The 18,075-nt window shown below is 36.9% G+C and overlaps 1 protein-coding gene across 9 annotated transcripts in view; it reads left to right on the forward strand.

The window, feature by feature from the left end:
• The window catches only part of FNDC3A (fibronectin type III domain containing 3A), a 113,842-nt gene that overhangs the window by 31,234 nt on the left and 64,533 nt on the right, over positions 1-18,075 (forward strand). For all 9 annotated transcript variants that reach the window (XM_010810679.4, XM_024999822.2, XM_024999821.2 and 6 more), the window contains one exon: positions 9,440-9,515. In XM_010810679.4, coding sequence (XP_010808981.1) covers positions 9,440-9,515 — 76 coding nt within the window. The remainder of the gene's footprint in view (positions 1-9,439; positions 9,516-18,075) is intronic.

Below are 18,075 nucleotides of genomic sequence, written 5' to 3' on the forward strand. Positions count from 1 at the left end.
CTTTTCCTTGCTGTACAGGATTCCATGTATGAATTTACAACAGTATATTGATTTATCTCTTCTATTCTTAATGGACATCTAGGCAGTTCCTAGTTTGTTGCTGTTTTTTTCTTTCGATTTGTCAAAACCCTTTGTATATATTCTGGATATAAACCTTTTATCAGGCACCAGTGTAATGAATTGGAGAAGGCAATGGCACCCAACTCCAGTACTCTTGCCTGGAAAATCCCATGGATGGAGGAGCCTGGTGGGCTGCAGTCCATGGGGTCGCTAAGAGTTGGACACAACTGAGCAACTTCACTTTCACTTTTCACTTTCATGCATTGGAGAAGGAAATGGTAACCCACTCCAGTGTTCTTGCCTGGAGAATCCCAGGAACGGGGGAGCCTGGTGGGCTGCCGTCTATGGGGTCGCACAGAGTCAGACATGACTGAAGCGACTTAGCAGCAGCAGTGTAGTGAATATTTTCTCTTATCCTTATAACCATACTTTTCAGTATCTTGATGAACAATTCTTAATTTTAATGTAGTCACATTTATCAGTTCTTTTATCTAGAGTTTGTATTTTTTGTTTGTTTAAAAAATTCTTCCCTACACTGAGGTAATAAAAATGTTTTTCTACATTATCTTCTAAAAAGTATGGTTTCACTTTGAACATTTTATTCAAAAATCCACTGGAGTTTTCTTCTGTGAATTGTGTTAATCTGATTATTTTTCCATAGGTATATCAAATTATCTCATACCATTTATTGAAACAACTGTCATTTTCCTGTTGCTTCACAGTGATATTTATGCCATAAATTAAGTTACCATAAATCTGTGGAATCTTTTCTGATTTATTAATTCTATTCTGTTGATCTGTTTTGATTATCCCTATGCCAAGAACACACCGATACTTTAAATAACGTCTTGAAATCTGGTAGGGCAAACTGTCTCACTTTGTTGTTCTTTGAGAGTGTTTTGACATGCTTGGCCTTCGCGTTACATACAAATTTTAGAAATAGCCTCTCAGTATACACAGATACAACCTTCTGAGATTCGGATTTGGATTACTTTGCATCTGTAGATCAACTTAGGAGAGAATTGACATCTTTACAGTATTGAATTTTTCAGTCCTTAAAGTTCAAGTTGGTATATCTAAGCTGTTATAAATTGTATCCATGTGTATAAAATTTCATGTTCTGTTGTTGGTAAATAGAAACACAGCTTATTTTTGTATATTGCTTTAATATCTAGCAACCTTGCAGGATAATAATCTCTTATTATATTTTTATTGCAAGAGAGTGGTATCCCTCTCGTTTTTATCCCTTGATTCTTGGACTTGGACTGGCTATGAGAGAAACAGCAACATATATTGGACACCAATTTAGAGCATATGCCACCTCCTAGGAAACCTTGCCGCAGCCCTGCAATGTATTGACACTTAGCTGTTTCTATAACTTAAAACATTAAAATTTTTACATTATTTTAGTGAAATATTTATGAGTATATACACACACTTAAACCTGTTGTGGAAGACAGAATCATCAAATCTAAAGGGAACAGCATCTTAGTGAAATAAAGCATAATGGTCATGGAATTTTGATGGACTCTGATCTAAAAACAATAGATATTCTATTAAATTAACTCCTGGATAGTATACAGTTAGAATAATTCCTAATTCTCTAGTTAAGGAATTCTGTACTTAGTCAGCTCCTGTGCCCCAGAATCATGTAAGAATTGTTGACTTTTAAGAAATGTAAGTTGGACTGAAGTGAGGAAGAAATAAAGAGTAACTGGTAAGCAGCACTAAATAAATAAGGAAATGCATTCAACTGAAATTTATCCATGGGATACTGAAAATTCTTTAAAGTGAATCTGATTATAAACTTCTGTAATAAGAGACACTAAACGAAAAGACTTTTTACAAAGATGGTTTTTCCCATGATCTTTTGTATGTTCTTACGTTAGCTTAATACAAAGCAAGATTTTTTTTGTCAAAAACTATACAGATGTTTGTAGAACTAGAAGTTGAATTCTGCTTTTTCAGTTCTCATAATGTTTCCCTTTCAATAATATACTTATGGTTGTTTTATATTCAAGTACTGTTGTATATCTACTTAACCGCCAGATAAAATGCCCAGGAGTCAAATTCCTGAAATGCATTTATGTGATATTTCAAAAAAGAACATTTTGAAAATCAGACAAATATGCACACATATATAAACACATGACAGAAAATTATACAAGAAATTATAAGCAGGGACTGACCCCAGAAAAAGAGTTTACATTTTATACAACATTTTGTACTGTTTGAGTATTTTTTTAATCTTGTGGATTTATTACTTTTTAAACTTAAAAAAAAAGTTCTAACAATTTAAAAAAGGAAAAAAGCCATGCAGTTCCAAGTATACATACACATATATCACAGGAAGAAAAGCTCTGTACACATATATATCCATTTATTAACAGTAGTTCTTCTTAGGAAAGAGGAGCTTGTTGGCAAGAGGTTAAAATTTTGCTTTATCTGAACTGTTTAAGATGTTAAGAATGTCTTTATTTAAAACCAACATAAGTCAGAGAAGTGCACAAATCATTTCTGTACAGGCCAATTAAAAAAACTGAAAGGAGCATAACCCCTGTAACCATCCTCAGGTCAAGCAATAGAACTTTACCAGCACCCCCAAGAGGCTTCTTGGGAAGGATTTGAAAGGTAATCCCAAGAAGTCTCTTGGGAAGGATTATGCTTTTAATCCTTCCTAGAAGTATTCCCTCTCTCCCAAAGAATATCTATCCCTTTTTACTTCCCCAAACCAAAGATTAGTTTTCCCTGTCTTTGAATTTTACATAAGTAGAATTATACAGTATGCATTATTTTGGTCAACATATGACATTCATTCCTGTTACCATTCATAGCTATATATAGTATTTGCTGTATAATATTCCATCCTATAAATATGCCTTAGTTGCTTCAATTTATTGTTGATGGAAAATTGGGTTGTTTCCAGTTTTTGCTTACCACAAGTGATTCTTCAAGAACATTCCTGTACACAACTTCTGCACATGTGTATGCAATGGAGTGCATGGGTCATAGGGAATATATTAATACATGTTCAAGTAGTAACTGCTATTTTTTTTGTTTGTTTGTTTCTACTTATATATCCCCAATACCTCAAATACAATTGAACTCCTCTCATATTCCCTCAAACACCAAGCTTTTATTACTGCTTCAGTTTTTCCTAATTGTAGAGTACTATTATTTTCCCCAAATAGCTGCTGCTTCCCTCTAGGGTAAGATTATTTTTTCCTGTCCTGCTATTGGCAAAAAAAAAGGTTTCCAAAGAGGCAGCACCAGTTCCACAAGCAGCATGTTTTTGGCATTTGCTCTGCAGTCAGATCAACATTTGGAATTGTCTGTCTGTTTCATTTTATCTATTATCATGATAGATATATATACTATTTGAATTTTAAAGGAAATATCCACATGCCTCTTGTGTGAACAAAAATAGATATGCCTCTACTTGGGGAATATCTAAATAAAATACCTATTATTAGTAAACATCAATTCCAGTGTCTCCTAAGGATCTGTAAACATATAATTGACCGCGTATTGGTCTGTGTACCTATGTATGCTTCCCTAATGGCTCAGTCGGTAAAGAATCTGCCTGAAGTGCAGGAGAACCAGGTTTGATCCCTGGGTCGGGAAGATCCCCTGGAAAAGGGCATGGCATCCCACTCTAGTATTCTTTCCTGGAGAATCCCATGGACAGAGAAGCCTGGTGGGCTATGGTCCATGCAGTCACAAAGAGTTGGACACGACTGAGCGACTTAACACATGCCTATGTAATATAAAAACTCATCTTTTAAAACTAAAACCATTGGTAAACTTAACTGGCACATTAATGAGTGCTTAGAGTATAAGGAAAGAATTTCATGTTAGCTGCAAAGTTGGCAACAAAGTGCCTGTATGTAACAAAGTACCCTATCTTCTTGGGGATGATTCACTGGACTAATTAAGGGTTTTGGGAGAAAAAGGAGTTTGGAACTGTTTTGAAGAAGGGAAATGCTAATTAAAACCTTAGTGATAATGTAAATATTAAGAAACCTGAAATATAGTAAGTCTGTGGAGCAGTGGAATCCTTCATACACTGCTGGCGCAACTATTTTTGGAAGTGGCCTGGCAATATTTAATAAAACTGAAAAAGTGCAGACCTAATATAATATTCTTCTAGGTAGTTATCTTACAGAAAATCTTATACATGTATACAAGGGCACATGTGCGTGCCTGTTCATTGCTTTGTAATAACAAGAAAACAAGAAGTAATATAAATATCTAACAGAGAAATGAATAGGATTTAGAGGATTCATATGATAGAATGCCTGTGTGCATGCTGTCACTTCAATCGTGTCTGACTCTTGATAGCCCATGGACTGTAACCCACCAGGCTCCTCTGTCCATGGGTTTAGCCAGGCAAGAGTACTGGATTGGGTTGCTGTGCCCTCCTGCAAGGGATCTTCACAACCCAGGGATCAAACATGTGTCTCTTATGTCTCCCGCATTGGCATGTGGGTTCTTTACCATTAGTGCCACCTGGGAAGCCCTCATACAATGGAATGCTAGAATATGATTACCAGTATTCCATTGTATGAGCCTCTACTATGGATAAATCTTAAAAAGTAAAAAGGTGCATAAAACAGCAAATTAGAGGAGGGATATTATATATGATCATTATATTAATATAATGATGCCGCTGACATAAACTGGAAAAAAAAAGCCTTACAAATCAATAGTTATGTATCAGTACTAATATTAGATATATACAAACATGAATATTGAACAAAAATGAAAAAGATACACCACAAGTTTAGGGAAAAATTAACTATAAACACGTTTCTTCTTTCAAAAGAGCTTCTGATGCAACATTGTAAATCTGTCAGATCTTGTATTCAGAATATTTACAGAACTCTTAGAACTCAGCAATGAAAAGACAATTAACCCAAATAAAAACTGGGCAAAGGTTTTGAATGCTCATTTCTTCAAAGAAGGTATGTACATGACCAATAAGTACATTAAAAGTTGTTCAACATCATTAATGTTTCAGTAATGTTTCATTAATGTTCAGTTCAGTCACTCGGTCGTGTCCGACTCTTGGCGACCCCATGGACTGCAGCATGGCAAGCCTCCCTGTCCATCACCAACTCCCGGAGCTTACTCAAACTCATGTCCATTCAGTCAGTGATGCCATCCAACCATCTCATCCTCTGTCGTCCCCTTCTCCTCCTGCCCTCAATCTTTCCCAGCATCAGGGTCTCTTCAAAACAGTCAGTTCTTTGCATCAGGTGGCCAAAGTATTGGAGTTTCAGCTTCAGCATCCCTCCTTCCAATGAATATTCAGGACTGATTGCCTTTAGAATGGACTGGTTGGATCTCCTTGCAGTCCAAGGGACTCTCAAGAGTCTTCTCCAACACCACAGTTCAAAAGCATCAGTTCTTCGGCGCTCAGCTTTCTTTATAGTCCAGCTTTCACATCCATGCATGACTAGTGGAAAACCATAGCTTTGATTAGATGGACCTTTGTTGGCATTAACGTTCAGTTAATTTAATTAATGATGTCATTAATGTTTAGAAAAATGCAAATGAAACCATACCCAGTAAAATGGCTAGAATAAAAGTCAAATAGTAGCAAGTGTTAACAAAAACCTGGAAAAATTGGAACATTCATACCCTGCTGGTGAGAATGTAAACTGGTGTATCCACTTTGAAAACAATATGGCAATTCCCCAATCAAACATGCAGCTATGCTATGACCCAGCAGTTCTTCTAGGTATTTACTCAAGAGAAATGAAAACATGTCCATATAAAAATTTGTACAGCTTTTTTATTAATAGCCCAAAGGTGGTAACAATCCAAATGTCCATCAACAAATGAATAAACAAAATGTGATACAGTGAAATGTTATTCTGCCATAAACTGTAATGAAGTATTCCACAGTCTAGATAAAAGATTAAATGCAAAACAACCCTAATTAAAGGAAAAGTTAATTGTTTTTGAGGGTCTGCTGTATGTCAGGCACTGTGCTGGCATTTTACATACAGTGTTTCTGTTAATCCTTCAAAAACACTACATTTTAGAAGAGGACACTAAAGTTCATGGAGTTTAAATAATTTGTCTAAAAACCACATTTATTAAGCAATAGAGCAGAATTTCAGTATAGAATTGTCTGATTCCAAATTCATATTTTTTCTATTATAGTGCTTTATTTCTAAAAAAGCAATTGTGAAGACAGATGGCCCTAATAGAAAGTATTTTCTGTTTATCACATATTATATTGCATACCTTGTATTCTAGCTTAGCATTGTAATTGGCTGTAACTGATTTCCCTTAATGATTCATCTGTATATTCTCAGCTCTGCAAAACGTGCCTAATGTTTAGTATTTGCTCATTAATTACTTGTCAGTTAAAAGAGTGAATGGTTAACAGATCTCAATTGTTTCTCTATATGCTGGTATTCTTACCTGAGTTTAAAAAGTCCTTCATAGGACTAAGAATTAAACTCAAATTCATTAGTTTGATAGCTGCCCTTTTATTTACAGTTATTAATCTCTTTGTAGACTTCAGCTGAAATGTGTTACATCAGCCAGCCCCTCTACAGATTGACAGGATCCAGTGAAGAACAAAGCATGATTCAAAGTTCTTAATAGTGAAGTCAGCTTAATAACATTTTGATGTTTAAGTAGTTCATACTTGTTTGTGAAATCAATTTCCTGGCTTAATTTCGTAGGAAAATCATATAATGAATTTAAATTTAGACATAATAAGATTGGGTATCTGCATTTTATCAAGGTAAATAAATCCAGAAATTAGTTGGAAATATAATTTTGGAGTTTGGGGAATCTAGAGCTATACTCAGTAGCCATTAACTACATGTGGCTATTTAATTAAAATGAAGAAGATTAAAGAAGATGAGTTCTTCATTCTCACTGGTCACATTCCAAATGCTCAGTAGCGCTTGTGTACATTTTCAGGCCATGTATAGCCAAATATAGCTACAGGCTATTATCAGACAGCACCATTATAGAATACTTTCATCATCACAGAAAGTTTTATCAGCTAGCCCTGTTCTCAAAGCCAGAAGAAAAGATTTAGGAGCTATTTAGAGACTGAACAGTAGTTAATTCAGCAAACATTTCTTCATCTTCTGTAGTCTCTGCGTATAAAAATAAGTAGACTGAAGTAAAGGGCTCATGTGTATTGTAGCAGAGTTGACAACATGCAAACAAGTGAATACAGTCATGTACCAAGTATTTTAATAGAGGGATATACAAAGTGCTATGTCTCTAATACAGGAATTACCTAACTCTGCTTTAGGGTGTCAACTTGTTGAAGGAAGAGTAGTGTTTCCTAAAGAAGGAAGTAGTTCCTCATAGGAAAATGTCAGCAGAAGTCAAGTGTGTATCAGATAGTGCTGGAGAATAGTAAATAAATCATAGGCCAGGAAATGAAGATGATGAAACTTCTGACTATGGAATACTAGATTGAACGGAATAGAGCAGACGGATAGCTGAAAAGCTATAGGGCGGTCAGTACAGGAAAATATGGAAAGTAAGAGGCAGGCAGGTGTCCAGCATCAGTTCAGGAGAAATCTTATAAACATTGTGTCCAGTGTATGTTCTTTCTCTGTCCTGTAAATTTGTGCGTTTCTCCTATGCTAGAGGGCATATCCTTAAAGCAACAGATCTGTGCTGATAAAAATAATAAAAAATTGTTCACTCATTATTGTGTTTCCTTTAAAATACATGTAGATATTACTAATAAATGACTGTGCCCTGACATTTGGATACAGTTTGGCACTTTTATGTAGTAGTTCAGATTCCAAGGTGGTAAATGTCCATTTGAAATTGCCTCACTTTAAGTAGTTAGTTGATAAGTTTTAAGTCCACTGCATTGGGAGTTTACCTTAAGAGAAAGTTTGTTTGAATGGTCTTGTAAGATGAAGTAACTTTTCAGTAACAACAATAATCTCTTATTTTACTTAAAAAAAAAATAAATCTGCGTTGGACTAAATGATACCTCAGGTTTCCTTAGCTCTGACTTTCCCCAGGCTGTATGCCCTGTTTGTTTAGAGGTATTCATGTCAGGCTTCCGGATTTCTGTTATCTGTCAATTCATCTTGGTCCTTCTCTTTCTTTCTCACTCCAGAGATGTCTTTTTCTGCTGTCTTGCTTTTTTTGAAAATTATTTCTTTCTTTAAGAAAATAATTTTACATTTGATCCTCTTAAATTTTATCTGTTTTCTTCCATAATTTCACCAAGCCACTGTATTTTTTTTATTATTAATTAGGAAATTTAAGAAATGTTCAATGTTAATTACATTTTTCTAGATTTTTCTGGTCTTCATTAGTGTATATACTAAGCATGGTTATAACTTTAATCAGGGACATTTTCATTACACTTTTTTGTGTTACATTTATGTACCATTTTGTATTAGTATTTGCATGTATCATCATGTTGTTGTTAAGTCGCTAAGTTGTATCTGACTCTTTTTCAACCCCATGGACTGTAGCCCTCCAGGCTCCTCTGTCCATGGGGTTTCCCAGGTAAGAATACTGGAGTAGGTTGCCATTTCCTATTCCAGGGATCTTCCCAACCCAGGAATTGAACCCACATCTCCTGCATTGGCAGATGGATTTGCCAATGCAGGAGATGTGGGGAAGCCCATGTATCGTCATAGCCTACTTGTAAAGTCTCCATGATATGGCATTATTTACAGTCATTGTCAACTTTAATCTGCCCTTTGGTGGTAGCCATCTTATCCAAAACATATGTTTCAAGCCTATGTTTTATCTGTTATTCAGGAAGTAATATAAATATTAGTAGTATTTAAGTTCAGAATACTTAATGCTCAATAGCTGTATGTATCTCTGTTCAAAATGGTAAGAGAGCTAGAAGTTAACTATTGGCAAATATTCAGGCAGTTACTTTTATCAGTTGTCCACTCACCCCCTGTTGACAGTATTAACTGAAACCAGGCATTAAAAGCATTTTCTCTAAAGAATGACAAAAGAAAACTGCCCGGCTGATCTGTCCTGCGAACTGAGTGAAGTCTCAAGAATGGCAGCATGGATACGGGGATGTAAGAAATGGAAGAAGCTGAGTGGAGAAGGGAACCTATTCGGTAATTTGACAGAGAGTAGTGTAACTGTCAGATCCGAACTCTGGTTTTTTAAAGGGGTTAGGAATTGGAAGGTCAGCAGTGCAGTGTCTTTTTTTATTCCCTTACTTTTGGCTTAAGTCTGATCTCCAGAAAAGTGAAGTAATTAATTTTTTCAGCAAATGTGTAGTCCCCATTTTCCTTCCCTATTAAATAGCATACATCTACTCTCTTGCAACGTTTAATATCTTGATATGCAGATTTGATCTGCTGTTCTTATAATTAATACTTCTTCCCCTCATTTTAAGGTTATTCTGGTACAAGTTAACCCAGGGGAAGCATTTACAATAAGAAGAGAAGATGGACAGTTTCAGTGCATTACAGGTAAGAATGGTAATTTATTATCTTTTGAGACAAGACTAAAGTTTATGATAACATAAAAGTGTCATATGCTTGTGGTTTCTTCCTTTCTTTCTGACTGCCACCACACCAAGGCATGAACTTTGCAGACTTTATGGCTTAACTATTGTAGTAGCATCCTAATTTGTCTCTTTCCCAGGGTTTCTTGGTTAATATACTGTAATGGTCTTCATGTCACTCCCCTGCTCAAAAATCTTTGGTGAATCCAGTTCAGTTTCCTTAGTCTTTTTGAAAGATCATTTCATCATCCTTGCTTGCTTTTTTCCCACTTTCCTTTCAATACTGTTTTCCTTTAGTCCTGCTAAGTTGGCTTATCCGCTCTCTCTGAACCCTTTTTATATTGAATACTTTCTGTACTGTTCTTATCTACAGTTTATCCATATCACCACTACCTCCAGCCTATCCAAGTGCTTCCAGACTGAGCTCAGATCTTATCTTTAAAAGGTTTTTTTATAAAGACCCATCATTATGTGTACTCATGTACTGCTTGGATGAATTACTACATAATTCTTGTGTAGTAAAAGAATTTTGGTTGTGTAAGTTCCAGCATTCATTCTAACTGAAGAGTCCTTGATTCCAAAGTAACCTGTTAATTAAACTAAAATCTTAGTTAATTTTGGAAGTGAGTACTCTGAATGAGAGTCCTAAATTTAACAAATATACCTGTGCAGAGGCACATTTCAAAGAGTAATTGAGCTAGTGAATAGTTATTGCTCCTAATAGACCTGTATAAATAGGATGCCCACTAGCTAATTTACTAATTCAAATTCCTAATGAAATAAACACTTGTAAGAGAAACTTCCACTAAACTTCAAAATTTATAGAAATAATGATGCTGTCTTTAGCTTGGTACATAAAACCTTATTTAATAAAAATGTTCAAGGAATATTCGCTTCCTTCTGTTTTGATTTCTTAACAACAAAAACTGTGTCATTTTTACTTTTGATTCTCTGTGCTAAAATAATGCCTTTTGCTTAGTAGGTGTGCTGTTGATATTTATTAAAACTAACTGCTAAAATATTTTTAAGTATATTGGTATGCTTGTTTGCCTTGGTAACTACTATGTACTGAAAATATATTTTTATACTCAGAGATATTTTAGTGCCTTAGAGTTTTCAATATGAGCACCAATTAAGATTGCATGGTAATATGGAAATTTTAATGTAAAAATATAAATGTAGTGAGCCATAAATAATGCCTAGATGTTAATCATTTAGCCAAATCCTGGATTTCTGGCTATTTTTTTATGATTTGACTCTCATGTGTAAAAAAAATTGTTAAAGTGAATTCAGGTTTGTTGAAAGCAGTAGCGCACCTTACCTCAAGAAGTCAGGAGCTAATCGACAGTTCCCCGGTGTGTTGATTCCACGCCCCTTCACCCACTAGAGTTAGTATGCCATTGATGCTACCTCTGCCTCTAAATCTCCCTGCTTTCCTTTTCGTTTCCAGGTAGCTCTGACCAGCTTCTCAGTAGTTACTGATGTGTGTTTCACCACTGTTGCTGCTGGTGTCACTTTCTAGTCTGCCGGTGGGAGGTTACTGGACTCTTGGTGCTTCTGCTGCATCTAACTCAGAGAGTGACCCGCACTGTTGCTCCTGGGGCGGTTATTGTCAGCACCGCTGTTCCTGTTTGTCTTCCCTTTACTGCTGCTGCTCTTGATTACTGCTTTTCTGCTCTCACATTCTCTCCTCATACACCTGATCTTGACTCTTCCTGCCTTTATAGGGGCTTCTGATGTTAGGGAACGTTTGTCCCCACCAGGAAGTACCACTCTGTTCTCCATGTGTTTTGGGATTATGGTGAGGATAAGCACACACGTAGTCAGCTCTTTCGTATTTGCCATCTCCTTTGCAGAGCATTTTGTTAGTAAGTCTCTCCTAAACTGAGCCACATGACATTTAGGTCCTTAGTAAAACAACATTTTGTTAAATACTTACAAGCTCTGTATCCCAATTATCCCAACTCTGTTACCCTAGAGTGAGTTCTCTGCACTCCAGATGTTGGCACTTCTGGCCTCTGTGTTCTAGTCTGAATCCTTGTGCTCATTAGGTCTGTTCAGAATGCTTTTGTCTTTATAGTTTTACCTTTGCTAGTAGTAGCTCATAAATGAAAGCATATACAGAATTTTCCTTTTGGCTTCTTTTCACTTAGTATAACAAGTTTGAGGTCCGTCCATGTTGTTCTTGCATCATTAGTTCGCTCATTTTTATTGCTGAGTTGTGTTACATTGCATGAACACCCACATATTGTGTCTGTTTAGTCATTTGTTGAGGGACCTTTGAGTTGTTTCCAGATTTTGGCTAACATAAACTAAATGGTTGCGAATATTCGTGTTTTAAATAAGGGCCGTTTTCTCCCAGGATGTGTTTGTTGGGGATGGGAGAGGAAGATTTCATCCAAGGAGGACCCCTAGTGACCTGCTATGATAATCTAGAATCCCTGAGACATGTGTACAAACTACACCTTAGGCCCTGTGAATCTTGTTAGATTTGTCAGATCTTTGATATTAAAAATGCCTGAAATTTATTAGAAGTTAAGTGTCTGTTTTATATATCATGGTCACTATATTGTTTGCTATATTACTGTAACTCACAGAATGAAATATAATTTTTCTTACTAAATTCACAATAAAACTTTAAAGAAATATTAATAACAAAATGGATGAATTACTTAATGGTGTATTTTTCAAGGTACAAGTCTGGGAGTAGGTCAGCCTGGGTTCTGGGACTAGTGGGTGGGAGTTAAAGGAAAACAGATTTAGCTTAATATGAGGAACAACTTTGTAATAAACAGAGCTGTCAGAGAGACTCAGGAGCAATCAGTTTCCCATCTGCCTTTGTAGGTGGTAATGCATCTACTGAGTCTTCACTTAATTGGGGCCATTAGCAGGTTTAATTTCTCTTCAGTGGATGGTTGGAGTTAATGCCTTTAAAGGTTCTTCACAAGTCTAAAATGTTCTGATTCTATATCCTTCAGTAGATTACTTAAATTCTGCCCATTATTTTGCACATCTGTGAAATGAGGATGCACTAGTGTGAATTAGATTCAACAATTTTTCTACCAGCTCTCAATTTTTTAGATATTCATAATTATGGTAATATCTTATGCCATATCTTAAATTTATTTTAATAATAAGTAGATCAGGCTTCAGCAATATATGAACTGTGAACTTCCAGATGTTCAAGCTGGTTCTAGAAAAGGCAGAGGAACCAGAGATCAAATTGCCAACATCCACTGGATCATCAGAAAAGCAAGAGAGTTCCAGAAAAACATCTATTTCTGCTTTATTGACTATGCTAAAGCCTTTGACTGTGTAGATCACAATAAACTGTGGAAAAGTCTGAAAGAGATGGGAATACCAGACTACCTGACCTGCCTCTTGAGAAACCTGTATGCAGGTCAGGAAGCAACAGTTAGAACTGGGCATGGAACAACAGACTGGTTCCAAATAGGAAAAGGAGTATATCAAGGCTGTATATTGTCACCCTAGTTATTTAACTTATATGCAGATTACATCATGAGAAACGCTGGAGTGGAAGAAGCACAAGCTGGAATCAAGATTGCCGGGAGAAATATCATTAACCTCAGCTATGCAGATGATACCACCCTTATGGCAGAAAGTGAAGAGGAACTAAAAAGCCTCTTGATGAAAGTGAAAATGGAGAGTGAAAAAGTTGGCTTAAAGCTCAACATTCAGAAAATGAAGATCATGGCATCACTTCATGGGAAATAGATGGGGAAACAGTGGAAACAGTGTCAGACTTTATTTTGGGGGCCTCCACAATCACTGCAGCTGGTGATTGCAGCCATGAAATTAAAAGACACTCCTTCGAAGGAAAATTATGACCAACCTAGATAGCATATTCAAAAGCAGAGACATTACTTTGCCAACAAAGGTCCGTCTAGTCAAGGCTGTGGTTTTTCCAGCCGTCATGTATGGATATGAGAGTTGGACTGTGAAGAAAGCTGAGTGCCAAAGAATTGATGCTTTTGAACTGTGGTGTTGGAGAAGACTCTTGAGAGTCCCTTGGACTGCAAGGAGATTCAACCAGTCCATTCTAAAGGAGATCAGGCCTGGGTGTTCATTGGAAGGACTGATGTTGAAGCTGAAACTCCAATACTTTGGCCACCTCATGGGAAGAGTTGACTCATTGGAAAAGACTCTGATGCTGGGAGGGATTGGAGGCAGGAGGAGAAGGAGACAACAGAGCATGAGATGGCTAGATGGTGTCACTGACTCAATGGACATGAGTTTGAGTAAACTCTGGGAGTTGGTGATGGACAGGGGGGACTGGCGTGCTGTGATTCATGGGGTTGCAAAGAGTCGAACACGACTGAGCGACTGAACTAAACTCAGATCAGTATTCCAAGAATTTTTTAAAAGACCACTGATTATCTTTGGACTAAGGGCTTTTTTTTTTTTACTACTAATAAGACTGAACTACATGAAGTTTTAAGGTATATGGAAATTATAATTAACTCAAGTCCAAACCATATGTAGTAGTCTCTTTACCATATGATTAGCTGTTATTTACTTTTTTCATAATTTAACAAACTAAATCATGGAGAAGTTATATCTTTTATACATTACTTAGGAAAGCTTAACTACCCTTAGGAAATACTCTAAAAGTATAAGTAACTATGTGGTGGAAATCCACTATTAAAAAATTTGTCCTCTACATTTTTCCTTCTAAAATGAAAATATCAGTTTCGCTGCTGCTGCTGCTGCTACTGTCGCTTCAGTCGTGTCTGACTCTGTGCGACCCCATAGACGGCAGCCCACCAGGCTCCCCCATCCCTGGGATTCTCCAGGCAAGAACATTGGAGTGGGTTGCCATTTCCTTCGATGCATGAAAGTGAAAGTGAAGTCGCTCAGTCGTGTCCGACTCTTAGCGACCCCATGGACTGCGGCCCACCAGGCTCCTCCGTCCATGGGATTTTCCAGGCAAGAGTGCTGGAGTGGGGTGCCATTGCCTAGAGAGGCTCAAAAGACTCATTTTGAAATATTAATGAGTCTTGTTTTTTAAAATGAAACATAATGGATCATCCATTCATAAATTCAGCCCATTTTAGGTTAAGTGAATGATTCATCCTGAGTACTTTGTGTAATAGTCCCAAATTGTCCCTAAATGCTATTAAATGTTACTTTTCAAGAGAAACTGTGTTATATATGACTTGGTTAAGAGAACACTGCAATGTTTATGCTAAAAAAGGAAAATTCAGGCAAATTAAGTTGTCTTCAATTCTTTATGTTCCTAATGAATAAAATATTATTGTTAAAGTTGTTCTCTTGAAAATAGGAAATCTCAACCAGTTCAGTGAGTTCTGTTTTTTTTTAAGTGATAAAAATTTCAATTAAAAAAACTTTAATGAGTGGTGATGGCAAAAGGAATGTAAGACCTAGAAATATAATTGCGTAAAATAGCTAGCAAGGAAATGAGAATCTTAGTCCTAGAGCCATAAGAATCTCAATTCCACCACAGCCTCATGAGATTGGAAAAGGACTCCAGCCTCTAAATGAGAACACACCCTAGCCAGTACTTTGATTTTCACTTTGTGAGACCCTGAGTAGAAAACCCAGTTTATACAACACACGGATTTATGAACTACAGAACTGTGGGCTAATAAATGGGTGTTTCTTAAAACCACTAAGTTTGTGCTAATGTTAAAAGAGCAATAGAAAACTATGACAATTATAATGTGAACATTTTTTCTCTCATGCGTCATGTTCAGAGGTCTGTTAGTATTTGTATGGAGTTCTTTGCCCTATAGGTAGTGAAGGAACTCAGGTTACTTCCATCTTGATCTGCCATCCCTAGAATATTACACTCGTCTGCATGATCCATGGTGGCTCACCACCAATGTTCATGGCCCAGACAGAATGGAAAAGAGGAAGAGAAGAAGAGATAAAAGATATGCCCTCTTTCTTTAAGGACATACTTTGGAGATTATACAGGTAACTTATGCTTACTGGCCATAGCTTAGCTGCTCACGTCTAACTAAATAAGAAAACTAAAAGTTGCCTTTGGATGAGGTGCCCATGGATCCAGCTAACACTCAGAAGATTATTACTATGGAAGAAGTGAAGAACAAATACCAGAAAACACTGATAGATGCCACAGGCTATTTTAAATAATAATAATAATTGAAAATCTTCAAAGATCCTCCAAAAAATAATTACAGTGTTTGCTTATGGAGTGGTGGTGCATAAAATTGGGAACAGGGATGAAGGGAAAGTTTTTCTTCTCTTCTTTTTTATACTTTTTCATTTTTGAATCTTGTAAAATATAAGAATTGTATATAAGAACCGCCCCCCTTTATTTTTACCCAAAAGATACTTGTCTACCTTCCCTCAGCCACATTTTACCTGTCCCAATGTGATTAGTATTTCTCCACTGTTCCTCCTTGTCCCTCTTGAGATTTTCATCATTTGGAGTTTGTTTAGTCAGTGACCTCAGCCCAGTGGAGGCCATGTCAAATATATATATACACACACACATATATATATATGTATATACACTGCATATACATATATATATATATATACCTTAAGTATATAAGGTATTTTTAAGTATTTGATACATTCTGATATATTTTACAGTAATAGAAAAAGGTCATTCTACTCTGTTGTCATCGCACGTGCACAATATTTTAACTACTTTTTAGACCATATCAGTACTTATTTTGTGAGTTTTTAATTATAGCAGAGCCTTACTACCATTTATAAAGTTGAAAGCATGGAGTAGTACATTCTGGATTTGAAATACCTATTTTGCCAGTTGACTTTCTAATAAGTTGAGTACTGTTTGTATGAAGCAGCTTCTTCCTAAATGAGGAAACCAAGGCTGATGATACTGTAATTTATCAAATGAATCTGACTAGCTGTATAAATTGGGGAAAGTGAAAATGTTAGTTGCTCAGTTGTGTCCAACACTTTGCAAAGTGGACTGTAACCGCCAGGCTCATCTGTCTGTGGAATTCTCCAGGCAGGAATACTGGAGTGGGGTTGCCATTCCCTTTCCAGAGGATCTTCCTCCCCCAGAGATCGAACTCGGGTCTCCTGTATTGCAGGCAGATTCTTTACTATCTGAGCCACCAGGAAAGCCCTTGAAAAACTGGAGAAATTTTCACAATTAGCCACATTAGAGAGCTATACTTTCTAACTGGATTTGATTAAAACTTGTCACAGAAATCTGTTTAAGTATGTATTATACCTAACTGACGGAGAAGGCAATGGCACCCCACTCCAGCACTCTTGCCTGGAAAATCCCATGGACGGAGGGCCTGGTGGGCTATAGTCCATGGGGTCGAGAAGAGTTGGACACAACTGAGTGACTTCACTTTCACTTTTCACTTTCATGCACTGGAGAAGGAAATGGCAACCCACTCCAGTGTTCTTGCCTGGAGAATCCCAGGGACGGGTGAGCCTCGTGGGCTGCCGTCTATGGGATCGCACAGAGTCAGACACGACTGAAGCGACTTAGCTGCAGCATACCTAATTGAGTAGTTTCATGCCCTTTTGAGCACGTTACTGTGAAAGTCGCTCAGTCGTGTCCAACTCTTTGTAACCCCATGGACCATAGAGTGTATGGAATTCTCCAGGCCAGAATACTGGAGTGGGTAGCCTTTCCCTTCTCCAGAGGATCTTCCCAACCCAGGGATCAAACCCAGGTCTCCTGCATTGCAGGCAGATTCTTTACCAGCAGAGCCACAAGGGAGGTCTTTTAATAAGCACATTAGTCCCACATTGATTTGGATTCAAATTTCTTTACAGAAATGTTATTTTCCATATTTGTTTCTGTAACTACAAGTTTGGCCTTCCTAAAGCATGACTTTTTTTATTACTCTGCTAAAAACAAACTAAAAAACCTTGCCTTCTTTCATTTCATACAGCATAGGACTCTTAGCCTTATTTTCTAGGCACTCCACCAACTCATTCCAGTCTTTCTTTCTAGTTTTAGTTTCAGAAATTTCTACTCCAGATATACTAGAATTAGCAGATACTCCAGTTTCTACCCCTGGAGAAGAGCATGGCCACCCATTTCAGTATTCTTGCTCGGAGAATCCCCATGGACAGAGGAGCCTGGTGGACTTCAGTCCATGGGGTCGCAAAGAGTTGGACACAACTGAACGACTAAGCACAGCACCAGTCTCCATATATTTCTTACAGAGACCCCTCTCATACCTTTGTTTACATTGCCCCTTCATTGAAAATTACATAAGAGTGTGCATTCACATGTGTACACACAAGAGCTTTCTGAATTTTTTGCAATTCTTCAAAACGCAGTACAAACTAGTTCCCCATCTCTTGAGATTCTTTCTGACCACCCCAGGGTTAAAAAGTACTCCTCAGTTTCCTTTTCCATTCATTGTCTGGCCTATATCTCTAACTTGGCATATGTCTTTTATTGATTTATATGTCACTTACTGGTTTTTGTCTTTTTTCTGTTTTAGAGTCCACCACTAATCATGTAATTGAGTTCTCATTGTCTGACAGCATTGTGGTGTGTACAATTAATCTTA

Source organism: Bos taurus, chromosome 12 (genome assembly GCF_002263795.3).
Source record: "Bos taurus isolate L1 Dominette 01449 registration number 42190680 breed Hereford chromosome 12, ARS-UCD2.0, whole genome shotgun sequence".
NCBI lineage: Eukaryota > Metazoa > Chordata > Mammalia > Artiodactyla > Bovidae > Bos > Bos taurus.